Source organism: Colossoma macropomum, unplaced genomic scaffold (assembly GCF_904425465.1).
Source record: "Colossoma macropomum unplaced genomic scaffold, Colossoma_macropomum, whole genome shotgun sequence".
Lineage (NCBI taxonomy): Eukaryota > Metazoa > Chordata > Actinopteri > Characiformes > Serrasalmidae > Colossoma > Colossoma macropomum.
In genome coordinates, this window is record NW_023494784.1 from 4,774,477 (window position 1) to 4,802,210 (window position 27,734).

Below are 27,734 nucleotides of genomic sequence, written 5' to 3' on the forward strand. Positions count from 1 at the left end.
CATCAGTTGTCAAGTTTAGTAGGTGTGTTAGAGCAGAGAAATCACCACACTCTGCCTGACTCTGGCCCTCAGTTCTCCACCACTGCTGTAATGATTCTTCTTTCCATTCATTTTTTTCTTATCATCATTAGCAATTATTACAGTCAGTAAAAACAAATGAAAAGATGCCATGTCTTGTTTGAAGTATGGCAATAATGAATTAATATTTAATGGAGTTTAAAAATTGTTATTATTAGTATTGGACTTGCTAAATTGCCCCTAGGTGTGAGTGTGTGTGAATGTGTATGGCTGTCTGTCTGCCCTGCGATGGACTGGCGACCTGTCCAGGGTGTATCCTGCCTTCCGCCCAATGACAGCTGGGATAGGCTCCAGCACCCCACCGCAACCCAGAAGGATAAGCAGTTTAGATGATGTATGTATGTATGTATGTATGTATTATGGTAACAATCTTTTGGACCAATTCTTACAAATCTGAACATTTATCATTAGATAGGCTATATATTGGAAATATACGAACAAATCCTACTAATAGACAAAGACACCTCTATTTTTTCTGTTTTATGGTGAGCAGGAGATGAAACTAAGTGCTAAAATAGATTAAGTACTAAAATAGAAAATTAAATTTGCACAGTTCCTTTATTCTCAATTTCAGAACAGGAAACCTGTAGTCAACATCTTTGGTGATGGTCTAAGTAGAAGGAGAATGAAAAATGAAATGAGACTGGGCGTTGTTAAATTAATCCACTTTACTAGCCTAATCCTATTCTGTCTGGCATTAACTGGAAATTGTTTTTGGTCATTTGTTTGGTTGCTTGGACCACTTTAATCTTAAAACTGAAGTAAACGTTCAGGATCTGATGTTTAGATCCAGGTTATCTTTGGTAATTTGGGTAAATTACACAGATTCTTTATCCCATATGTATTGTCTAGTAAAATCCTGAGAAATTACATTACTGACCTCCTCTGGTAAATTTAATCCAGCTCCAGCAGGACTTAAGAGGACTCCTGTATGGCGTGACATGAGAAGGTTATGTCACTACTTGAAAACTCCAGCTGCTCTTTACATTGTGGAAACATTTCATGATGAATGGACTAACAGAAATGATCCATAACCTCTTATTATAAAACTCTTACACTAACATAGTTAATTGATATGTAATGTTTAGGTTTTCTCTTTCTCTTATAAGGTCACCATTTCAGACATACAACGTTTTATTACAACAACCACCAAATACTTCCGAAAACAGTGTGGAGAACATGGAGTATGTGAACGTGAAGTATTTGGACATGCAGATGGAAACACTGACAGAGAAAGAATTTGAACCACAGAACTTTTCAGAGCACAGTTATCTAAACACATACAACCCCATTTCCAAAGAAAGTTGGGATGCTGTGCAAAATGTCAGTAAAAACAAAATACAATGATGTGCAAATCACTTAAACCTTATATTTCATTGAAAATAGTACAAAGACAACATATTAAATGTTGAAACTGATCAATTTTATTGTTTTTTGAAAAATATTTGCCAATTTTAAATTTGATGCCAACAACACATTCCAAAAAGGTTGGGATGGGAGCAACAAAAGGCTGGTAAAATTGTGTAATGCTAAAAAACACCTGGTGGTTGATTGGCAACAGGTCAATAACATGATTGGGTATAAAAGAGCATTGAGAAGAATTCAAGAGATTCAGAGAATCTTGAGAAATCTCTGTACATAAAGGAACAAGGCCAAAAACCAGTATTTGCTGGCCGTGATCTTTGGGCCCTCAGGCAGCACTGTATTAAAAACAGACATGATTCTGTGGTGGAAATCACTGCATGGGCTCAGAAACACTGTCTGTGAAAACAGTTCATCACTGCATCCATAAATGCAAGTTAAAACTCTAAAACGCAAAGAAACCATATATAAACAGGACCCAGAAATGCTGCCACCTTTTCTGGGCCAGAGCTCATTTAAAATGAACTGAGGGGAAAAGTGTCCTGTGGTCTGACGAATCAACATTTGAAATTCTTTTTGGAAATCATGGACACTGTGTCCTCTGGGCTAAAGACCACTCAGCTTGTTATCAGTGCACAGTTCAAAAGCCAGTATTCATGATGGTATAGGGGGCATTAGTGCACATGGTATGGGTGACGTGCACATCTGTGAAGGCACCATTAATGCTGAACAATATATACATGTTTTGGCAACATATGCTGCCATCCAGACGACGTCTATTTCAGCGAAGGCCTTGATTATTTCAGCAAGACAATGTCAAACCACACTCTGCATGTATTACAACAGCATCGCTCCATATTAAAAAGTCCGAGTGCTAAACTGACCTGCCTGCAGTCCAGACCTGTCACCACTGATAACATTTGCTGCATTATAAAATATGACCAAGGAGACCTGAACTGTTGAGCAGCTGAAATCCTGTATCAAAGAAGAACAGGAAAACATTTCACTTTCCAAACTACATCAGTGTCTCCTCAGTTCCCAAACACTTACAGAGTGTTAAATGAAGAGGTGATGAAACACAGAGGTAAACATGACCCATCCCAACTTCTATGGAACGTGTTGTTGTTGAACCAAGAAGCAGGAGGTTCACTCTGTTTGAGCTGCTGTTTGGACTTTAGTTGGTTTTGTTGTTGTAGAATTTCTGTAAAATGGCAGAGGGCGGTCTCTCAGTGGATCAATTCAGCTGTCCAGTTTGTCTGGACACAGTTTCTGTAAGGTGTGCATTAATAGCTGCTGGGATCAGGAGGATCTGAAGGGGGTTTATAGCTGCCCTCAGTGCAGACGCTCCTTCACTCAGAGGCCTGTTGTGGGTAAAAACACCATGCTGGCTGAAGTGGTGGAGAAACTGAAGAAGACGGAGCTCCACACTGCTTCTCCTGCTGGACCTGGAGATGTGGAGTGTGATTTCTGCACTGGGAGAAAACTCAAAGCCCTCAAATCCTGCCTGGTGTGTCTGGCCTCTTACTGTGAAACTCACCTCCAGCCTCATTATCAGTCTCCTGCCTTTAAGAAGCACAAACTGGTCAAAGCCTCCAGACGCCTCCAGGAGCAGATCTGCTCTGAACATGAGAAACTGCTGGAGGTTTACTGTCGCACTGACCAGCAGTGTATCTGCATGCTGTGTATCAAGGATGACCACAAAGGACACGATACAGTATCAGTTGCAGCAGAACGAGCTGAGAAACAGGTAAGAACTCAATATAAACCTCTTTTACTACAAGCTGCTCATCGAGAATTGAGGTGGGGTCTGTAATACATTTTCATTGTTTTATGAATTTTGCACACTTTAATGCAGTTGCTTTCTGATGTGAAATCTCTTTAGTCCTGTTTTTGATGCAAAGTGCAATTTTCCATATAAAGATATTAACCCATAGAGGTTACAGTTAATGCCACCAATAAAAAGCAAGTAATTTTATATGAATTATTTCTGACTAATAGCTCATTGAAACAAGTGGAGAAATTGTGTGGAAAGTGCAAATTCTAACCTTTCAATCCATACCAGATTTATGTTTCTTAGTAGATGCTAGAAGAAAACCCTGTACCAAAACAGCCCAAAATGACTCTGAAAAAATTCTGTCTCCATGTTTTTTCCTTCTCCTGTAAAGTTACCATTTTGGAGATACGAGATTTTGTCCAACAACAGTGATATACAGATATTTTACTATTATTTAAATTGATGAATTTATTATTGAATGTAAAGTCTTGTTTTCTAAAAATAACTTTACCAAATATTTTCATTTTTTGATTCTAAAGAAACAGAAAAACATGAAGTGCATAAGCAAACCTGTAGCAAATTTACTGGTAAAGGATGACTGGAGCTGCTCTCACATCTGGTTTTCATTTATTTATTTTCATATTTTGTTGTTAAGTTAGTTCATGTTCAAACAGGAAATGGGACTCTTAAACTGAATGTAGTTCCTGTCTTGGACAGGAAAAGGAGGTTCCAGCCATCTTGGGGAGAACAAACAATGGCAGAAAGTTTGTTTGGAATCTGATTGGAAACCGAAAAGGAATATAATCCTCTCAGTTTTTCCACTTTTCTCTCTACTCTAAGACCTTGGAACACTTGGATTAATCTTGGAATTTGGAATTAAGTCATGAAGCTGGGTGAGAACAGTCTTGTTAATGTTGTGCTTTATTGGGCCCCTCATGGCATTTTTTCAAATTCAAAAGCTGTTTATTTAAACTGAACTGAAATCTTTATCTGGATTTATGAACTTAAATGTTTTGACACAGAACATTCTGCTATTCTCAGCTGGACGCTGGAAACTGAATGCTTGCATGTTTGTGCTCTGTGTGACTAAAAGTCTATTTTGTTTATTGAAAAATTAAACTTGAGAAATTCTGCTGGTTTTCTTAGTTTAACAACTTATTAGTAAAGGAGACCAGACAGAGTGTGCAAACGACCATACATTTCCCTTCCATCACATACGAGAATAAGCATAATGCTTATTTGCACTACTGTACAAAGTACATTTTTACATGTTCTTATCATTCTTTAATATTCTGTATATAATAGTATTTGTAGTATATTTAATGTAAATACATTCATATCTGCATATGTACAGGTATCCACACATCTCCTGAGCTCCTTTTATATTTGCTGTTTATTATTATTCTTTATTCTATTTATGGAGTTTTTATTTTACTTTTCCTTTAGTTTAATGCTGTTAATTGTCTGTGCTTGTCTGGTCTGTTCAAAGGAAAAAAATTCAACACAAACTATAGCTTTACATTGTATGAGAGCTGATAGACATGCAAGTTGGATTCAGGAAAGGCAGAACAAAAGACGTTATTGCTGATGTACAGTAGATAACTGAACACATCAAGGAATTCAAGAAGGATGTTAACATGTTTCATTGACTACAGCAAAGCCTTTGACTGTGTCTACCACGTAAAATTATAGAGTGTCTTCAAGAGAGAGGGTATACAAGAAGATCTCTTTGTGGAGGAACCTCTACAGTGATCAAACCCACCATCATCACAGAAAATGGACAAATAGACCATCAAGCAGGTCCCAGACCTGTAAAGGAGTTCGACAGGGCTCCCCACTGTCACCATACTTGTTCAACCTGTATACCTCTACATGTAATAAGAGAAGCAGGACTGGAGAAAGATTTGTGGTAGAAACATCAGGAGATGTGGATGACACGACACCTTGAGATGTTGAGATGTGGACCGTTGAACTCTACGTTGGTGAAGACTTTTGAGAGAAATATCCAAACAGAGGCAAAGATGTTCTGGAGAAACACTGTCCACATGGACAATCATGTCATCATCATCACAATGTCATGATTCTGGAGATGTTGCTGCTAATTAAGAATCATTATTAGATTCCGAAGTTTTTATTTGTTAAATACTAAATGTACAAGAACTTTTCACTGGGCTTAGGTAAAAATACATATCAAGGAGATTAAATCTATTCTGTTCATATTATATATAATGTTTTCTATTTTTGTGTTGATGTCTGTTCTGTTCAGAACATTCTACTAAGAGTGATCAACTGAATCAGCATCACTTTACTTCACCAAGTTTGTTACTCTGTTTGTCTTGGTGAGTCACACATGTATGGAATTAACACACTAAACAGACCAGACAAACACAGACTGATAACAAGTATTTAACAAAGAGAAGAAATATATATATATATATATATATATATATATATATATATATATATATATATATATATAGAATAAAGAATAAAAAGCTATGGAGTAGCTAAAGAGATGTGTGAATATCTCTACATACGCAGGTCTGAATAGACGTATACTATAAAAACTGTTATATATAGAATATTACAGAATGATATGAATATTTGCAGAAATTTAACATCTGTACAGCTGTGTAAATAATCATTCTGTTCCAGAGGAGTTACTGTAATACAATGAGGAGGTTTGGTGGTCAGTTTAAGAGTAAAGTGTGAGTGTTCACTGTGGTTAATGAGCTTCAGCTCTGGGGGAAAAGCTGTTAGCATGTCTGGCTGTGCTGGTTTTGATGGTCCTGAATCTTCTACCAGAGGGGAGAGTCTGGAAGAGGTGATGTCCAGGATGAGAGAGGTCAGTTGTAATACTGCTGTCTGCTGTTGTAGTTGTCCTGAAGTGTTGGCAGATACATCCCATGATCCTCTCCGCTGTCCTGATGATAATGAGAAACCGAACCAGATGGTTATAGATGTGAGGATGGCCTCGATAATTACTGTGTTGAACTGGATCATCAGACCCTGTGGCAGGTTGAATTTCTTCAGCTGTCTCAGGTTGTAACCTTATCAGCTCTTATCATGAATGTTACCAATTATTATCAACATATTCTGTCCTGTTACCTTTTTTGTTGTTTGATCATTGGTAAAAGAAGTTATAGTCGCTGTCTTTTTACATTCTGTTAGAGTGGACATCCAGAGAAACCGACCTCAGCTGAGGCTTTCTGGACAAACTAATGGCCATGCTGCCATCTAGTGTTCATCTGTAATAACACATCCCACCAAGGAACCAGAAAACAAATGGTAGGAATTAAACATTTATACTTTCTTCTTTAGTTTTAGACTGGAGGGTAATGTAGCCAGCAATTAATGGAAACATACACCCCACCTATCAGAATCAGTCAGATTTATTGGCCAAGTATGTTGATACACATAAGGAATTTGGTTCCAGCCATTGGTGACTCAATAGTATTAAATGCAGTATACAAACATACAAATAATTTACAGACAATATACAATATATACAGTATACAAGCAATATGCAGACTGTATATGGACAAGTAATATACGGACAATGTACATATTATTTACAGACAATACATCATATACAAGCAAACTACAGATGATGTAGGGGTAAGCAATATACGTAAATGTGTGTGGTGGTGCAAACAACATTAATCTACCTCATGTATGGGAATAAAACTGGTGCACAGTTGGTCTGGATGTGAAGCAGGGTGTAATAACTATCTGGAGAAAAACAGGAGTAGCTATGGCCCAGCAGATAACATCACTGGTCAGCTGTTTATGAGGGTGATGGCCTGAGGAAGCTGCTCCTGTGTCTGGTAGTCTTAGTGTTCAAGGTTCTGTAGCAGCTGCCGGAAGAGAGGAGCTGAAAAAGGTTGTGTCCAGGGTGTGAGGAATCTGTAATGATCTTTCCTGCCTGTTTCCTGGTTCTTGAGGTCCTGGAGGGTGGGCAGGGGATCACCAATGATTTTCTTTTTTCAGCTGTCTTTACTGTTCGTTGCAGTCTGTTCCTATCCTGTTTTGTGGCTGCTCTGAACCAGACTGTAAAGGATGTGCACAGGATGGACTCAATGGCTGTGTTTACATGCAGAGATTTTTGCCAATTTGATAGAACAAATTCTGATTATAATTGAAGACTAAGGTGTTTATTCTCACTCTGCTCATCAATCTGATGGAAAATCTCTGTTTACATGCTCACTACAAGTAATCAGATCCAAAATGACACGCATACATAGAGAACCACTTAGTGTAGATGTTACCATGATAACCAGCATGACGTGAGTCCAGTCAGAGTGAGATGAGCAGCAGTGAGCAGCGCTTGTGTTTTTAACTGCTTTAAAATGATGTCAGACTCAGGAAAACGTCCTTCACATGTCCTTATTAAAGAAGGCCGAGAGGAAGACGTCGTCAAATTTTAGATATTTTACTCTCTACAATGCATAATATCATCAAAAGATAACTATTTTTGCAAATATCTTTCTGAGGTGTTAGATCTCAGAAAATCATAAGCTTTATTATTTAATGCATTTATTTTTCTGATTCGCTTCCTGCTTTGTCACTGTCTGCATACTTTCTGCCTGCTCTCTGCCTGCTTTTAGTCTTTTAAAGATAGATCGGTAACACTCTCTATGAATGTCACCTTTGTAAGCATCTATAAACACATTCATAACATGTTATAATGCATTCATAAGGCATTATAAACATGGCTATAAATATTTATAAAAATGCATTACATGTTATAGCCATGCTTATTATACATTATGAATTGTTAACATAATACATTATAAGTACTGTTCATAACAAATTATAAGCGCTCATAAGTCGTATTTGTCCGCTCTAAGTAAAGTGAAGCGTACTGTACTAAAGCCTCCTCCAGTGTTCAGAGTGAGGCTTCAAGTTGAAGTATTTACTGAAGGATTTACTGAAACACTAAAACATTCACAGTAAAGCACATTACAGGCTTCAAATGTCAGAGTTTAAACTAGAGCTGCCATCAGTGTTTTACCCAATGTGGGAAAGGTAATGTTCACCACCGTTAGCTTGGTATTTGTCTTTACTTTACGCTCTCCAAGCTGGGACTGACTTCTTTGGCACTGACATTATAATATGTTATCAACACTACTTATAATGCATTATAATAACAATTCATAATGTATAATAAACATGGCTATAAAGTGTAATTCATTTTTAGAAATGCTTATAATCATGTTTATAATGCCGTATGAATGCATTATAAAATGTTATAAATGTGTTTATAAATGCTTACAAACGTGACATTCATAGAAAGTGTTACCGATAGATCCTTTGGAAAGGAACAGAATTTTTTAAAACTGGACACTTTTATCTGGTTTGTCCACCAGAATGACAGGATTCACGCACAGCACTCAAGACTAGAATGGCCCCTCTTACTTCAGCAGTTTCTCCGTGCTGCTCCAACTGTTAGAGGCGGAAAATCTCTGTACTAGATACAGGAATGCTCACCATTCTGCCAGAACTCAAACCAAGAATCGATGGGAGAAGTGTTGGTTAAATGGTTATGCTGTTAACTCGAGTGTGTCATTAGAAGCTAACATTAACACAGCTCAACATGCTAAGGCTAGCAAGCTCAACAGAGTTGACAAAGCTTGACAGAGCTCAGTCAAAACCGCTGAAGAGAACTGAGCCATGTGTGAGTATAAGCCAGTATAAGCTTGGAGCAAAACCAAAAGCATGAATGCAGCAGGTCGTTGTTAATGTCCTCAACACTGGACTGTTTATCATGGGCTGGGAAAGTTAACGTTACCGCTAACGCTAAAAAGGCTAATTTGGCTAGTGCTGCTGTATACTGTGGAAGAAGTGCAGTAGAGTGAGGGGATTCCCAGCGGTAAAGACAATAAAGCAAAGTCAGTAAAGTTGATTACAAAATGTGACTCCACTATCAGAACCACAGACAGCAAATCAGTGCTAACATGCTGTCTTAGAATTAAATTCTCTCCCAGTACCGGAAAATTGATCAAACTGTTTTGCGTGTGGGCAGAAATCCTAAAAATGACTCCATGGAACTATTTCCTACACTTAAAGTTGACAGCTCATCAGTGAGCCTCTTCCAGCTCAAAGAACTAATCAAAGCAGCCTAAAAAGACTCAATTATATTGATAATTTTAGCAGAGAGGGGAGCAGAGAATTTAAAGCCAGTTAGTGCCCACTTAAGCTGCACTGGAGTGAAAGCACTAAAGGACGACCTTCTCTTTGCTCTTTGCCATTCATCTGCCCTCGTGCACTGATTCAACACTACAAATGCAGCCACAGCTTCCTCCACCTCCTCCTGTCCATTATAAAGGACCATCAAACACCTCACCACAAGTGGACACACAGAGCAACTTCAGTCCCCACCACACAGCTCAGGCTGACTTTTTGATACTGGACAAGAGTTATAATGACCTGCATCATCCACTAAGGACACTGCAGTCACCAGAAGAGTCAATGCAGTCGTCCCTCTCATGCTCCACTCTCTCATCATCTCCTCCAGGTAAGGATTTTTCATAGAAAAACTGGAGGAAATGTTTAGACCCAGCACACAACTTTCAGTCCACAGGTTTCACCCAAAAAGTGAATTCCAATAACTTTTGACCCCTCAGATGTTACTGCTTTAAAAACCTGCATGCTTCTGTAATATTATCACATGGGCTCTGGAATATTTCGATAAAATGTCAGTGAACACCGTCCGTCACTGCATCCACAACTGCAGGCTGTATGATGCAAAATGGAAGTCATATATCAACAATGTCCCGCATGGTTGCACAGCTGAAGACTTGTATAACAGAACAATGGCAAAATATTCCGCTTTCAAAACTGGATCAGTTTGGGTCTCCAGTCTCTAAACGCTTTTTAAGTGCTGTTTAAAGGAAAGGTGATGTAACCCAGCGGTAAACACGCTCCTGTCCCAGCTTTTTTAGAAAAATATGATGTAGGCTGTAGGATTTTAAATCAGTGTTTATTTAAATGAAGCAATGAGGTTCATAAGGTAAGTTTAATACAGGTCAAACTAAATTTACCAATCACTGAACAGTTTCTGTTTTTATTAGCATTTTGTTTACTTTCCCAACTTTTTTGGAATTGGGTTTGTACAAAACTGCTGACAACTTCATCACTTTCCTCTGCTAGCTGTGTTAGCATGCTAAATGCTACATGACTAAAAACAGAAAGAAAGGCTCTACATTAAGTTTACAGCCAGACAATCCCAGATAGCAGCATATATCAGTCCACTGGCTTGACAAGGTCGGCCCCCCACTGACTGCTGGCCTCTGCTGGTCCACCTTCGGACCACCCAGATCACTCTCCTGCATACAAGCTCTAACTAGTTTTTAATCACCTCAAACAGATTTTAAATGGACAGAGACTTTTATTTTAGACAAATATCACAAACAACTGAGAGAAAAAATAACGACTAGGCCTGATATAAAATGACCTCATAGAAAATGTTGCTGACACTGAGCTACATTAAAATTATTTACTAATTTTCAAAGTATAACTAAAGAAAGGAAGGAAGGAAAAATCAGTAAACTGGACTGTGAGTGGACAATGAGCGATGATAAGTGGTATTTCGTCTAAAACTCCGCTTAACCACCGGTGGTCCGCCCGGAAAACACTGAGCAAAACACCAGTCGACCGCCAGCTTTGATATCAGTGAGCGGACAGTGATCCACTGTCCTCTCGCTATCAGGAAAGTGATTATTCACAAATTTTGTGTTTGAAATTCTCAAAAGTTTTGCATTGCAGAATTTGCATGTCTAGCCATTAGCTCACTAGGCTAGCCTGCCAAGGGCTACAACATTGGACCTGGACCCACCAGGACCCTCTGTATGTCACACCTTGGTTAGAACCACATGGTGTTGTGATTAAATACTGTAGTGAATAAAACATTGCTGGTCACTGGGGTTCAGATCCACAAACAGAGTAACCTCAGGGTTTTTTGGCTGCCATTGGAAAAACCGAACATCACTTTCATTTTTATATGAATCACAATTACACAATTTCTCTCTATAAGCATGATTGCAGTACATAGTGAATGAAATTAAGTTGAACTCTTGTTCATGTAGCACAGCCAGCAAAGGGGGACATGACCCCATGTCCTGATAAAGTATAAAAAGAAGTGTGTGTGTGTGTGTGTGTGTGTGTGTGTGTGTGTGTGGCTGAGGCTGGTGTGTGTTGGTTTTAAGCCTGTGGGCTTTAAACAGCTGAGTGGATGCTGAAGGTGACTCAGGTCTGACAGGCTGAAGGTGCATACGAGGGGGTCAGGCAGTGTCCTGTGGGCCTGCAGGTGATGTAATCCATCCTGATCAGCTGCTGTTTCCTCACCTGAGGCATCTGAACGCTCACCTTGACCCAGGTGCACCTTCAGTGCGGTGGGAAAGAGGCTGATCAGGGCTGCTTTACGTCCTTTTACATTAATGACCTGTTACACAACTAGGGCACCATGTGGCACTGACCATTAGTGTTAGCACATCCATGTTGTTGGTATGTTCAGCTGGACCTGACGTGCGCTGACCTTGCTCTAAGGCTGAAGAGGTTAGATGGAACTTTTGTGGCGTTCTGGTTTAGAGAAATAGTGAAAAATCTTATCCTTTAACTCCAAATGTAGTCGATCAGCTAAGACCTGTTTGGTGTCTGAAGTTTGCCTCTTCGGCGTTGCACTGGAGCTGTTGCAGCTATTATAGCTAGCAGGTAATGGAGGTTTATACTCCACTAAGTAGCATCATGCTATTTTGTGATATTTTTATAGAGAACATTAGGAGTGAATGACAGAAATGCCCCCTTAAGAGCATCGGGCCTCATTCTCCAACCGTTCTTAAGAAGAAACCCACTTACGCAGTTTTCCTGAAGACTCTGACTCGCCAGTGTTCTCTTATTTGGGATTTGTTCTTAGGTAAGAACCGAATCTACACACACTCAAGAGCAAGGTGAGAACAGTTCTGCGCTTTAAGAACACATCATGAATCTGATGTAGACTTTTTCTTAGGATCTTTCTCAAGAACACATTTAAGAACAAACTCAGGAACATATTGGAGAACGAGGCCCAATGTCCATGTAGTCTAATGCTAAATCATCTCTACGCATGAGTTAACATATAAAAACACAGTTAGGGGAAATAAACTGAAATAGCAGCCAATGCTGTTTTTACAGCTCAACAAAAGGCTAAAGTTTGCTTCTTTTTGCACTCAAGCTGTGAGGCTAACGTTGCTAACTGGTAATGGAATGAAAGCTTGCCTACCAATTAGCATTGTGCTATTTTTGTCCATGTTTATAGATCACAGTGAGTCATACAGTGTCAGAAACCACATAATCAGGTCTATTAGAAATTACTGAACACCTCCACACTCACGAGGTGAGTGATGCAGTTAGCACCATGCTAATTGTTGGGCTATAAGCTCCCATTAAGTGCTAGCTACATTAGCCTGGTATAACTAAATAAGCAAACCTGACTAAGAATGTTTGTTTAGGTCCTGTAGTCTGGATTGTAGTGGGATGTGTTTGTACAAGTGGCCACTAGATGGCAGTGCAATCATTGGTTAGATGCAAAAAGTTCATTTAGTACACAGTGTAAAAACACAGTGGCTGTAGCTTCTTTTCTGAGCGTGTTTCAGCCAATGGTCAAACCATAAAAAAGCAAATGAGGCTGAGTATGCAGATGATAAATTCATGATAATTGATATTTGTAATAATTGGTGAAAATGGGCCTTAAAAGTGTGGCCAGACCAGACAGACATCATTGGCTAATATAAAAACATCCTTCTATCTTTGGTCAATTACATTTCTATATTATATTTGTATGCATTTACGTTGTGTTTAGTGCATTTTCTAGAATTCTTTCTCACTGATACATATTTATTTCTGCTCCAGTAAAGATTTCTGGTTCTGAAAATGTGTTTTAATTAACATTAACGTCTCCAGCTTTGCTGTTTCACTGGCTTTGCTGTTACTGAGCTGTATGAAACGTTTATTTTGCCTGATGATAAATCATTCAGAACTGTTTTCCTTCACATTAGGGAACTGGAAGTTGAGCACTTTGTCTCTCGTTTGGAAGGTGTAGTTATTTCAGCCTCCATTGCTCAGTGTGTATAAATCTCTATGAAAAATAAAACCCTGCCGGCGCGCTGCTCCGAATTCGCTCCGCTCGTGGATTATTTTATTCTCAGACGTGTCGCCCCAATATTACTGAACGTTTCAGCATGAAATTGGAGCACTTCGGCACAAAGACTGCAGAATAAAGCTTGATTGACACGATGACACACTCCACTTCACTTACTGAGCACGTTCCACTCTCTCTTAATTACCCAGCCTGGAAAAAACACCCTCACTGCAGTCGCACAATACGGCCGAGCTATTCTCACAAACATCACCGACACTGGGACACAACCTGGAAAAATTACACTGATTAAAACTTAATGTGTTCTTTTTTTGGATATATAAACAATCATGTCTGTTTGAATAATTAAAAATGAACCTAAAAGATTTTATTGTATTTTCAAATAATTTTTAGTAACACTTTTCAATTTATTGACTGTTCTTATCACTGCAACACAGCAAGGAAGATAAATCTGTAAATACTGTTTTCTCACAACTTCTTCTTTTCACAGTCTGTACACTGTTGCCAGACTAAGTGTTTTAAAACTATGTATACATATAATTGACAGCTTTTTTTCTTTTTCCTTAACTGTTTTTTGTAATTATTGTTTTGGTTAATTTGGTGCATTTTTACAATTTACAACAATTGTTACAAACATTAGAGATTCAACACTTACAGGTAATACAAACTCATTACTTCTAATTAAAAGGCGTGGAAAAATGATACATATTGGTCATGAGAACCACACACGTTGAGGGGGTAAAAAAAATACCAAACAACTTTAAAATAGAAAAAATTAATATTATGTAATGTAAAAATTAATTAATCAATGTTTTGGTGGAGCATAGAGAGCTTTAAACGATCTACTAGATAACACGCCTGTAGTTTATTTGTGTGATTGAGATATTTATGAAAATGTTTTGAGGTGGTTTTGTGAGAATTATCCAGCCAGTTAACTGCTGTCCTCTGTACGTTTACACAAACATTTTGTAGATCTTAAATGTTGTTATTACAGAAAGGAAAACTTGAGTGGACCAAATGTCCCCACACTCTCCACCCCAAATGTAACCAATCAGAACATGTTTATTGTCTGAAGTTTGCTTTTTTTTATGATATCGCTAAAGGTTGGCTTTTTCTATCTCACCTTGGTGGATGTGTTTGTTCAGCACAGTTGATCACTGTAATGATCATCTTACTGGAGAAAATAATCCATCCTCTACAACTCGTACAGAATGAGAGCTCCTACCACTTTACATTTTCTTTCTAAGTCGTTCTTTCACTTGTTTTAAATCTGTAAATGGGCCGAGCACCTCAGTATTTAGGTGATCTTAGATCTGCAGATAATGACCTTCTACAAACGCCTTCTAAAAATATAGTAAACGCTGTCAAGCTCAGTACAGACTTTTAAGAAAAATCAGAAAAAAACTCTTTAAATTAGCTTTTTTCTTTTCTTTTTTTTCACCACATTTTTACAAACTGCTGCTTTTTGAACACATCATTTAAGCTCAACACGCTTGGAGAACTGCTAGTTCTGTTATGTCAGCTCTTTTTGCCTTTGTCTTTTTAACTTTACTCATGCTAATGTCTTTTATTGCAGTTACTGCTGATAACTTTCATGTATTCAACTCATTTTCTCATTTTAGTACCGTTATGAACTTTAACACATCTCTAAAGCACTTTCAGCTTCAGTTTTGATCTGTTATCTGTAAAAAGTGTGGTCAAGATTCAGACATCAATATGGAACTATTTTAGCTAATGCTTATGTACTTTAGTCCATGTTTACAGATAATAGTGTCATACAGAGTAACGCCAATAAAATTACAGAAAAACAAAGTGCAGTTTGATGCTTTTTAAAGATTTATTTGTTTGAATTTAGACAAGACTAACATCTTTTCAGCACCTAATTTCTAAAGAAAGCTTCTGTAGGCAGCTTTAGGCTTATGTGCGTTGGCCCTGTCATCAGGAGATCGTGAGTTAGATCCCTGGTGATCGTCAGTCGTATAACTTATTAATAACATTAACTTTTTCATCAGGTAACATTACGTAACTCACTTAGATTGCTTTGCAAAAAAAAATCAAGCAAGTGAAAACATCTTAAATGTAGTCAGTATATCTGATATTTCTCAAGATGAGATTATAGAACATTATAAGATTATTGAAGCTGTTTCTGTACATTTTGACTTGTTTTCAGTCATTTTATCCACTGAAAGTGTTTTACTGCGTTGGCAGATGATTGAACTTGTTTTGAGAAATGACGCAGAGAATTTTGCTTGTTTCAAAGAATAAGAAGAAAAATACCTGAAACAAGTAAAATAACCTGCCAATGGAATTACATGCTTTCATAGAATATGAAGACAAAATTAGTAAGCAAGTAAACAGTTTTCTAGAAATAAATATATTCTTGACCTATGTGTGTGTGTGTGATCTATATATATATAAGAGATCTATATTCAATCTCATAATGAAAATATCAGATAATCTGACTATATTTACGATGTTTCTCTTGTTCAGATATGTTCTGCAGTGTGAATGGGCACCAGGTTTTGTTCTAATGACTGCAGCTAGCTAGCTTTGCTAATTAGCTAGCTAATAAGTCTACGGTGTTATTGGTAACTAAGCTGTTGCTAATGCAAGTCTATGTAATGCTGTGTTTGTCATTGTGGTATGTTTGAGGTAAAAGTGATGGTGTAGACATGCCATTGTGGCATTAGCACCATGCTAATTGGTGGGGTATAAGCCTCCACTGTTAGCTTCGTAGCTCCAAGGCTAAAAATAAAGAAGTAAACTTCAGACACCAAACATATTTTGGCTGATTGATTACATTGAGGAAAGTGAGGGAAGGAGTGTGTGTGTGTTTGTGTGTGTGTTTGTGTGTGTGTGTGTGGGGGGGGGTGCTGTGTAAATGAGTTTTTTTTTTTATTCCTTAACTATCACTTTAATTAGGCCTTTTCTTGGCATACTGATTATTTTCCTCACATGCTTATAAGAGAAGATGGACAGTGGAGGAAGATAACAGGAGTCATTATTATTTTTTATTTATCTATTTTTTGCGTTGAGTAATCTGTGGCCTAATTCAAACCATGCAGGATGCAGGCCCTGTTAGTGGCTGTGTAATTGTACGTTAAAGAGATCAGGATGGAATTAAAGGGGACTTTAACTGCAATAGGATTTCTGCAGGCCCCTATTAAGCTCATTAATTTATAGATTTAATTAAATCCGGAAATGCAGCAATGCGGAAAAGTAACCCGCCATAGGCTAATCTGGGCTGGGTGGCGCTGCGTAACGAGGAGTGGGGATTAAGTTGGAGAAAGAGAGCCACCGTGGATGAAATGATCCTCTGTTTGGCTCAGGGTGGAATGAGGCCTGGAAAAAAAAAAACAAAAATCAATAATAATATCTCCCGATTTACAGTCATCAAGGTTTACTTCTCTTTCGAAATGGTTCTCATCAAAGTCCCCTAAGAGCAGCAGCCTGTGTGAAGAATCAATACAACAACGCTGCTGTGGTTTTGCTTAATGCATTCGGCCCTCGGCGTCGTGCGCGCGCGTGCGCGTGTGCGTGGGCTCCGGTGCCGTATATGAAAGAAGCTTTGTTTCATTAGGAATGGGAGCAGAGCGCAGTAGGGATGCAGGATTTTCCATCACTTTCAAGCTCTCTCATTCCAGAAGACGTGAACCGATTATTCTTCCACGGAGCTCTCTGTGCTGCTGGATGGAGGTAATGAAGAATCCCTCTTCATTTAGCCCCTCTTACTGAGAGGGTGGGGCTGGAGATGGAGTAGATGTGGACTGAAGCAGAGCAGGGGCCGTGAAAAAGCTTCGTTCCAGCTAACGGATAGAAATTAAAGTGATAGTTTGAGAGAATCGAATTCCCCCAGTTTACTCACCTCAGTCTATCAGCCGAGACGTGTTCGGTGTCTGAAGTTCGCTCCTTTAGTTTTAGGACTGGAGCTATGAGGCTAATGTAGCTAACAAGTGATGGCAGCCTATACCCACCACTTAGCATGGAGCTAACTGCATACCTGAATCATCACACACTTAAATGAATGGTTTGGCCCATTTAAACTAGAAATAAAACTACTCGACTATTATCACAACACTGGTTGTACGTGTGCACTGTTAGTAATAAAGGTTCTGTTCAGGTACATGTTTCACTCATCAAGGTACAAACAGTGTAAATGTTCCCTCAAAGCTCCAACAGTGGTTTTAAGGTCTGATTGTGAACCTTAAATAAGTTTTTCCAGGTGAAAAGTTCGTATTTGTACCTTTTCATAACCGAATGTTTTAAAACAGAACAGTAAAATAAAAGCCTGGAGACGAGACGGGGTGTGTGGAGTCAGTACAGCTTAGAACATATCATTTCAGTGGATTATGGTTCAGTTATGTTCCCTGACTAAAGGTACTGAGATGGACCCTTGAGGGAACCACCACAGTGATAAGAGGGGAACTGACCCAGTGACAGTTTAGTACCTTTATTTGTGGGAGTGTAAGTTGGGGAACTGGGAGGGCAGGGATGTCTACTTTTAATGTAGCAGCCCAGCCTAGACTGGGTGGTAGCAGTGCGATCTTATTAACCTGTGCATATGACTGTAATTGGATAAGTGTTTGGAGTATGAGGTGATGAGCGCAAACAAACTCCAACTGAAATTCACTGTAACGTCACACATTTAAGCTGAACGTTCTCTGACGGCTCTATGGGGTGTAAAGACATCAGATTCTTATATAATATGATGTGGAACCAAAACTGAATCTAGCCTGTAAAAAGCAGACGTAGTGATGGTTAAATAGGTCAAACCATCCCTTTAACAACGCCACTCAATTTGAGTAGTGAGTGCTGTGCAGTTAGCACTAGGCTAATTAGTGGGATGTGAACTTCTATTACTTGTTAGCTACATTAGCTTCGTAGCTCCAGTGTTAAAACTAAAGAATCAAACTTCAGACACCAAACATGTCTTGGCTGATCGACTACATTCGGGGTACGAGAGGAAACCTGAGTGAATATTTTACTGAACTCTCGCTTTAATTCAGGCACTAACGTGGTCCTGCCTCCATAAGCTCTCACTCTGCTACAGTCACTGAGCTGGAAGCTGAACGCAGGACGTTGCCCAGCTGAGCTCCGCTCCAGCGCTCTGAGGAGAGAGTAAAGTGAAGGCAGCGTTGTGGAGAATCAGCGCTAATCTCAGTCCAGATTACGCTCCAACAGACACAATCAGGCTTCTGTTACTGGAAGAGTTGAAAAGTTTACAACCTCTGTTTTCAGTTAGATTAAACCCGGTTTGGCTGCACATAGATGTATTAAATTAGTCTAGTGGGTTATATAATGTTACAATGTACAGAATGATGAACGGAAATGTAGATGATTATAAAATGACTGAGAAAGTTGTAGAACGTCCAGAATGAAGATCTAATAAAATCAACGTCCAGAATGAAGTTCTAATAAAATTAACGTCCAGAATGAAGTTTTAATAAAATCAACATCCAGAATGAAGATCTAATAAAATCAACGTCCAGAATGAAGATCTAATAAAATTAATATCCAGAATGAAGATCTAATAAAATTAACGTCCAGAATGAAGATCTAATAAAATTAACGTCCAGAATGAAGATCTAATAAAATCAACGTCCAGAATGAAGATCTAATAAAATTAATATCCAGAATGGAGAATGAAAAATTTAAATCTACAGCATTTTTGGTGATGGTCCACTTTACTAGCCTAATGTTGGGACTTTTTTTTTTGTTTGTTTGTTTGTTTGTATACACTCATTTAAGTCTAGTCTTAATGCTGAAGTGAACTTCTTAGCTATGACGTTTATATCCAGACTACCTGGGGTAATTTTGGGTAATTTACACAGATATTTTATCCTGTACGAATTAGCCAGTAAAATCCCATCAAATTACACTACTGACCTCCTAAAGATAATCCAGCTCCAGTACGGATTAAGACACTGCAGTCATGGCTGAATTCTGCAGTTACAGTGCTTCTTCTAGCTGTAGAGCTCAGTTTGTTTTTGACTCGGTTCTCTGTTCCTGCGCTGTATATATAGCTGAGGTGTGAAGATAAAGACAATCTGCTGCTGCATGTACAGTGTCAGACTCGTAACATCTGCTTTTGCATTAGTCACTCCACATCCACAGCAGCACAGTGATGGCATTTACCTCAGAAAACACCCGGCGTGATTCACTCTCTCCACCGCAGTGAGGTTCAGCCCAGCTCCTGTACCTGCTGATATGAAGGAGTTACGGGAATGAAGTCGGGATTTACTGATTCACTCCTGCTCAGAACGTCTCCATACAGTGAGCCATGTTAATGAAAAGTCTGAGTCAGAGCGCTGATCTCTGCTTAATGTCAAAAGCTTTAAATATCAACCACACACCCCCCCCCACCCCCACCCCTTTGCCACAGACCGCTCCATCATGTGCATACTGATGTGTTTGTGGGGGCCGAATCCCCTAGTTTAAAGAGAATGTGGACATTTAGGTTGGTGGGGACGTTGCCTGCTTTCTACAGGCTCATATAAAAGACTATGGAAACACTACACACACCCTACACATCAGTGTGTGTATGTACTGGTCAGTCAGTCCCCACACTGCTGCTGTGCATACACTGCATGCAGTCAGAGGGAGGAATACCGTGGGGAAGATGAGGAATCGCCACAGGTTTCCCGAACAGCGGAGAGAAAAGCTACAGGGAGTTTTCTAATTATTCTCACCCCAGCATGCGTCTGCGTCCGAGCTTCCGAACGGAGCTTCCGTTCTGTGCTGGACTCAGGATTGGCTTCAGCACTGCAGCCTGGCATAGTTTGGGCACAGGAGTTTCCAAATCCAGCCACCCCTCACTCACACCAAAACTAAAGTGATGTAGAGTTTATATACTGTAAATTATAGAATTATAGGTCTTTTCTTATTGGCCAGCAGTCACAATGGTTACGCTACACCTACAGTTACACCACACCCTTTTCAATATTTATGCCACACCCATTTCCATTGTTAAACCACATGCATTTCCATGGATGATACAAGCTTTTGTGTTGTTATGCTACACACGTTTCCTTGGTAACCATACCCATTTCCATGAAAACGCTGTGGTTGCGCCACACTCAGTACTATGATTGAACTACACCCATTTTCATGGGTACACTACACTTATTACTATGGTTGTGCTGCACTCATTACTATGCTTGCGCTACACATATTTCTGTGGTTATATTATACCCATTTCCTTGGTTACGCCACACACATTACTGTGGTTTGCTACACTCATTTCCATGGTTACACTACACTACCCATGTCCATGAATGTGCTACACTATTTTTCATAGTTACGCTACACTCATTACTGTGGTTATGCTGCACCATTGTGTCAGCACTACACCAATTTACATCATTACACTAAAAGTAATGAGTTGTGAGAAGAGAGTCCACATTTATTAGCTGAACACTATTATACTGAAGGTGATAAAACAAAAAAACGAAATATTTAATGATGAGGGGTTTCTGATAAAGTGTCTAGTGAGAGTAGACATACTAGGACATAGAAAATAAAGAAATAAATAGGATTTTTTTTTCTATTTACAGCAAAAGTGCTGCTGCTGTTCTTATTGTTGCTCTTGAGGACAGTGAATAATTTGGAGCATACTGCATGTGAAGGCTGTGGGGATTGGAGGCCATAGCCGGGGGGCATGGGGTATTTAGGGCCTGAATGCTGAACGCTGGTTTGGTGTTTAGAGAGCCGGCTGTTCCTGCGTTTGCGGGCAGCTGTACTCTCCAGCTGACCAGCTGCTGTTTCTTGTCCCTCTGCACTGGATGGAGAAGGTCACTCTGCCTGGCCTGACCCAACTCCCACTGCCCCAAGCAACATGGCTGACCCCCAAGATGGGCCTTCACAAAATGAGGAGTGTAATCTAAGAGAAACTGCAGAGACATGCCTCCCCAGGATAATGCTAAACATAAAAAATGCAGAAAAGCAGAAAACTTTATCAACACACATTATGAGTTTTATAAATAACACAATGTGCAATAACCTCTATAGCAGTGAGAGACGTTCGTTTATGACGCCTTTAGAGGGCGGCGCTGAGCGATGTTTGTTTATTTGATGTTTGCTGATGACGCCTTTAGAGGGCGGCGCTGAGCGATGTTTGTTTATTTGATGTTTGGTAATGACACCTTTAGAGGGCGGCGCTGAGCGACGTTTGTTTAGTTGATGTGTGTTGACGACGCCTTTAGAGGGCGGCGCTGAGCGACGTTTGATTATTTGATATTTGTTAATGACGCCTTTAGAGGGCGGCGCTGAGCGACGTTTGTTTAGTTGATGTTTGGTAATGACGCCTTTAGAGGGCGGCGCTGAGCGACGTTTGATTATTTGATATTTGTTAATGACGCCTTTAGACGGCGGCGCTGAGCGACGTTTGTTTATTTGATGTGTGTTAACGACGCCTTTAGAGGGCGGCGCTGAGCGACGTTTGATTATTTGATATTTGTTAATGACGCCTTTAGACGGCGGCGCTGAGCGACGTTTGTTTAGTTGATGTTTGGTAATGACGCCTTTAGAGGGCGGCGCTGAGCGACGTTTGATTATTTGATGTTTGTTAATGACGCCTTTAGAGGGCGGCGCTGAGCGACGTTCGTTTAGTTGATGTTTGTTAATGACGCCTTTAGAGGGCGGCGCTGAGCGGCGTTTGTTTAGTTGATGTGTGTTAACGGCGCCTTTAGAGGGCGGCGCTGAGCGACGTTTGATTATTTGATGTTTGTTAATGACGCCTTTAGAGGGCGGCGCTGAGCGGCGTTTGTTTAGTTGATGTTTGTTAACGACGCCTTTAGAGGGCGGCGCTGAGCGACGTTCGTTTAGTTGATGTTTGTTAATGACGCCTTTAGAGGGCGGCGCTGAGCGGCGTTTGTTTAGTTGATGTTTGTTAACGACGCCTTTAGAGGGCGGCGCTGAGCGACGTTCGTTTAGTTGATGTTTGTTAATGACGCCTTTAGAGGGCGGCGCTGAGCGGCGTTTGTTTAGTTGATGTTTGTTAACGACGCCTTTAGAGGGCGGCGCTGAGCGACGTTTGTTTATTTGATGTGTGTTAATGACGCCTTTAGAGGGCGGCGCTGAGCGACGTTTGTTTATTTGATGTGTGTTAACGGCGCCTTTAGAGGGTGGCGCTGAGCGACGTTTGATTATTTGATGTTTGTTAATGACGCCTTTAGAGGGCGGCGCTGAGCGACGTTCGTTTAGTTGATGTTTGTTAATGACGCCTTTAGAGGGCGGCGCTGAGCGGCGTTTGTTTAGTTGATGTTTGTTAACGACGCCTTTAGAGGGCGGCGCTGAGCGACGTTTGTTTATTTGATGTGTGTTAATGACGCCTTTAGAGGGCGGCGCTGAGCGACGTTTGTTTATTTGATGTGTGTTAACGACGCCTTTAGAGGGCGGCGCTGAGCGGCGTTTGTTTATTTGATGTTTGTTAAAGACGCCTTTAGAGGGCGGCGCTGAGCGACGTTTGTTCATTTGATGTGTGTTAACGGCGCCTTTAGAGGGCGGCGCTGAGCGACGTTTGATTATTTGATATTTGTTAATGACGCCTTTAGAGGGCGGCGCTGAGCGACGTTTGTTTAGTTGATGTTTGGTAATGACGCCTTTAGAGGGTGGCGCTGAGCGACGTTTGTTTATTTGATGTGTGTTAACGACGCCTTTAGAGGGCGGCGCTGAGCGACGTTTGATTATTTGATATTTGTTAATGACGCCTTTAGAGGGCGGCGCTGAGCGACGTTTGTTTATTTGATGTGTGTTAACGACGCCTTTAGAGGGCGGCGCTGAGCGACGTTTGATTATTTGATATTTGTTAATGACGCCTTTAGAGGGCGGCGCTGAGCGACGTTTGTTTAGTTGATGTTTGGTAATGACGCCTTTAGAGGGCGGCGCTGAGCGACGTTTGATTATTTGATGTTTGTTAATGACCCCTTTAGAGGGCGGCGCTGAGCGACGTTCGTTTAGTTGATGTTTGTTAATGACGCCTTTAGAGGGCGGCGCTGAGCGGCGTTTGTTTAGTTGATGTTTGTTAATGACGCCTTTAGAGGGCGGCGCTGAGCGACGTTTGTTTATTTGATGTGTGTTAACGGCGCCTTTAGAGGGCGGCGCTGAGCGACGTTTGATTATTTGATGTTTGTTAATGACGCCTTTAGAGGGCGGCGCTGAGCGACGTTTGTTTAGTTGATGTTTGGTAACGACGCCTTTAGAGGGCGGCGCTGAGCGATGTTTATTTGATGTGTGTTAACGACGCCTTTAGAGGGCGGCGCTGAGCGACGTTTGTTTAGTTCATGTGTGTTAATGACGCCTTTAGAGGGCGGCGCTGAGCGACGTTCGTTTAGTTGATGTTTGTTAATGGCGCCTTTAGAGGGCGGCGCTGAGCGACGTTTGTTTATTTGATGTGTGTTAATGACGCCTTTAGAGGGCGGCGCTGAGCGACGTTTGTTTATTTGATGTGTGTTAACGACGCCTTTAGAGGGCGGCGCTGAGCGACGTTTGTTTAGTTGATGTTTGTTAATGACGCCTTTAGAGGGCGGCGCTGAGCGACGTTCGTTTAGTTGATGTTTGTTAATGACGCCTTTAGAGGGCGGCGCTGAGCGACGTTTGTTTCTTTGATGTGTGTTAACGGCGCCTTTAGAGGGTGACGCTGAGCGACGTTTGTTTATTTGATGTGTGTTAACGGCGCCTTTAGAGGGCGGCGCTGAGCGACGTTTGTTTATTTGATGTGTGTTAACGACGCCTTTAGAGGGCGGCGCTGAGCGACGTTTGTTTATTTGATGTGTGTTAACGACGCCTTTAGAGGGCGGCGCTGAGCGACGTTTGTTTAGTTGATGTTTGGTAACGACGCCTTTAGAGGGCGGCGCTGAGCGATGTTTATTTGATGTGTGTTAACGACGCCTTTAGAGGGCGGCGCTGAGCGACGTTTGTTTAGTTGATGTTTGGTAACGACGCCTTTAGAGGGCGGCGCTGAGCGACGTTTGATTATTTGATGTTTGTTAATGACGCCTTTAGAGGGCGGCGCTGAGCGACGTTCGTTTAGTTGATGTTTGTTAATGATGCCTTTAGAGGGCGGCGCTGAGCGACGTTTGTTTAGTTCATGTGTGTTAACGACGCCTTTAGAGGGCGGCGCTGAGCGACGTTTGTTTATTTGATGTGTGTTAACGACGCCTTTAGAGGGCGGCGCTGAGCGACGTTTGTTTAGTTGATATTTGTTAATGATGCCTTTAGAGGGCGGCGCTGAGCGACGTTCGTTTAGTTGATGTTTGTTAATGATGCCTTTAGAGGGCGGCGCTGAGCGACGTTTGTTTATTTGATGTGTGTTAACGACGCCTTTAGAGGGCGGCGCTGAGCGACGTTTGTTTATTTGATGTGTGTTAACGACGCCTTTAGAGGGCGGCGCTGAGCGACGTTTGTTTATTTGATGTGTGTTAACGACGCCTTTAGAGGGCGGCGCTGAGCGACGTTTGTTTAGTTGATGTTTGGTAATGACGCCTTTAGAGGGCGGCAACAGAAATCGCAACAATAACTTCATCAAATTCCAATCATAATAAAATCTCTCCTCTTACACCAACCGATGCTAATGTGGTTTAGATTAAAAGTTTATAAATTTGCAATTTCCACACAGTTTCTTCACTGTTTTCAGTGAGATGCGAGTTGAAAGAACAGTGCACAGTTTGGCCGTAATCCATTTTGAGCAGCACTGTTGCTGGTTTTGTGATGTTTCTGTGACGTGACTTTGGAGAAAATCCTCTTCAGAAACAGTGAAGACTGTAGCAGCAGCACAGATTATTAAATAATCGCTGCTGATTTATTGAAATGGATTTTGCCGTTTTAGTGACAGGTCTCAGCACCTGATCCTCAGTGAGTGGAGAGTGTTTTCGGCGGTGGAGTGTGGGCTGAAGGAGGAGGGGGAGGTTTTTTGATTTATGGGCCGGGTGCAGATATGACATTATCTCTTCCCCTGTTTGATCACCTGAATGACAAGTGGCAGAAACTCAGGGGAACTTGTTATCGTAGACCGCACTAAAAGTGTGTTCGGCTGCCAGAACCTTATCCGAAGCCAATCAGTCAGATGTTCATCCAGCCTTAGTCAGCGCCCAGAGTACCGGACAGCGCGAGAGAGGGAGAGAGAGGGAGAGAGAGGCTTTAAAATCTGATATGTGCAGCTGATGAGGACAGAAAGAAAAGGCGTGAGTGTGTGTAGAGTGTGTTTGCAGTGTGTTCGGAGGCTGAAGACCCCTGAGGGCTCGGCTCCTGGTTCACAGGTCGATCGACTGAGTGCTGGAAGGAGAATAAGAGCATGTTTTCAAAACACTGAAATAAAAACCGCCTCTCACCACCATCAAACACACAGATAACACCAGCTTCATCTACAGGCACTTTACATTGTTTGTCCTGCAGTTTATCTGCACTATTTAACCTCTTAGACTCCACAGAACTCGGATTCAAAGAACAAACTGAATCATTTTCAATAGAAACAAAATAAGTTAGTCTGTTTTGGATAATTTATAATAGACACTGAGTAATTCATAGTAGATACTGAATGATTCATTGGAGATACTAGAATTGATAGTAGATACTGAATGATTCATAGTAGATACAAATAAGTTAGTACTGAGGTAATATATAATAGACACTGAGTAATTCATAGTGGATGCTGAATAATTTATAGTAGATACTGAATGATTCATAGTGGAAACACAGTTGTCCTAGTAGTTATATTTGTTATTGAATAATTACTGCAAATAATTTATAGAATATGCTGAATATTTTATAGCAATTACTGAACAAGTCTTGGTGGTTTTTGTCAAGTTCTCATAGCTATTTTTTTATTCTTACCTATTTTTCAATGTTTTTTTAATATGTTTTATATTTTCAATGTTTTTTAATTTATATTTTCTAAAGAGGATAATTAGGCAAAGAAATCTGATAAAGAAGCTGGATTTTAGCTCAGTAATCAGATTTCTCAGTGCATGTAAACTCTTACTCTGATTTCTTTTGGATTTCTCAGTCTGTGCATGTGCAAAAACAGATGGCGGTACCGGAAATAAGCGAGCAGCGTTTAACACAGCACCCGCACAACGCAACAAAACACCGACTACATACTTGAGGAAATGAAGGATTTAAATATTCTTCATCTTCCAGATGATGTATGTTCATATTTTCAGGCAAAGTGGCGCGATGTTAGCTGCAGCATGTAAACGAGTTGATCGGATTACTGACAAAATCAGATTTTCTGCAGTTATTGGATTATTAAGCGCATGTAAACACACTCAGTGTTGAAGTGCCGGTATTGTCTATCATGGATTACTGATATACAGATCTGCATCTGCAATGACTGAATCTCTAGACTCCGTACTCCACTCTGCTTTAAGATTCATTCCTGCTGACCCTACAGACGGTCACTGTGTACTGTATGAAGAGGTTGCCTGGTCATCTCTGGCTGTGTGTTGGCTTCTTTTTATCTATAAAGCTCTTACTGACCGTACGCCATCCAGAAATGCTCAGTGTAAATAATGCAGTTTATCAGACTCGTTCCAGTGACTGGATCAGGTGCTGAGAGCTGTTACTGAACTGGGAGAATCTGCGTTTAGCTGCAGCACCAGTGAGCTGGACTTCATTACAGGAAACTCTAAAGCTTTGAACATTTGAAACTTTTAGTCTCTGAACACCTCCAATCAGCCTGACGCTGTTCTGCTTGATACTAGTTAACTTTTAAAATGATTTTAGTATGTTTTAGCTGTAGTTTCACTTTTATTATTCTTTTTGTTTATTTTATCATTGCCAAAATATTGCTTTACATCTTTGATTCATTATTTTCATTCATTTTACCCTCATTTGATCTGTTATTTATTCAGTTACTGTATTGTTGCAATTTAAATGGTTTACTTTATTACTATTAAATTTACTATTTGAACTATTATTACTTTTTTAGCATTTGATTTGTTTTTACTATCCAATTTTTCCATCCCTGTTTTCCGTGTTAGCTCAGCTACATTGTAAACGAGGGTCTCCCTCTGTGTACCCCGAGTTTGAATGAAGGTTGGTTGATTGATTGATTGGCAGGCAGTGCTGAGTCATTCATAAATATACGTTGTCAAAAATCTACATTCATAAATCTGTGCACTTCTGTGTAGACTTTATGAACGACACTGGGAGCGGTATTTAACATCATAAACACTGAAATATCTCATCCTCTGTGGCTGCACGCCCTTGTTTTAGCAGTATTTACTGGTTATCCTGTTCCATCCATCTTGTGCGCATTTCTCTGCTCTCAGGGTGGGATGGCCTTCAGCCAGCGCCGCGGTCGCGCTGGCGTAAATCTACCTGTATTGTTCACTGCGATGCTCAGCCCCAAGCAGCCTGACATCATAAGGATGAACATCCAGGCTTGAG

The 27,734-nt window shown here is 40.3% G+C and overlaps 1 protein-coding gene across 1 annotated transcript; it reads left to right on the forward strand.

The window, feature by feature from the left end:
- Positions 1 to 1,257: 1,257 nt before the first annotated feature.
- Positions 1,258 to 27,733, forward strand: LOC118809357 (E3 ubiquitin/ISG15 ligase TRIM25-like). Its single transcript, XM_036572584.1, has 3 exons — positions 1,258 to 1,262; positions 2,656 to 3,187; positions 27,617 to 27,733. The coding sequence occupies exons 1-3, from the start codon at positions 1,258 to 1,260 to the stop codon at positions 27,731 to 27,733; spliced, it is 654 nt and encodes a 217-aa protein (XP_036428477.1).
- The last annotated feature ends 1 nt before the right edge of the window (position 27,734 follows it).

Bases quoted from the DNA above. Each gene is read 5' to 3' on its own strand.
- LOC118809357 (XM_036572584.1), top strand. The intron at 3,188-27,616 runs GTAAGAACTCAA...CTCTGCTCTCAG, and splicing joins CAGAACGAGCTGAGAAACAG to GGTGGGATGGCCTTCAGCCA.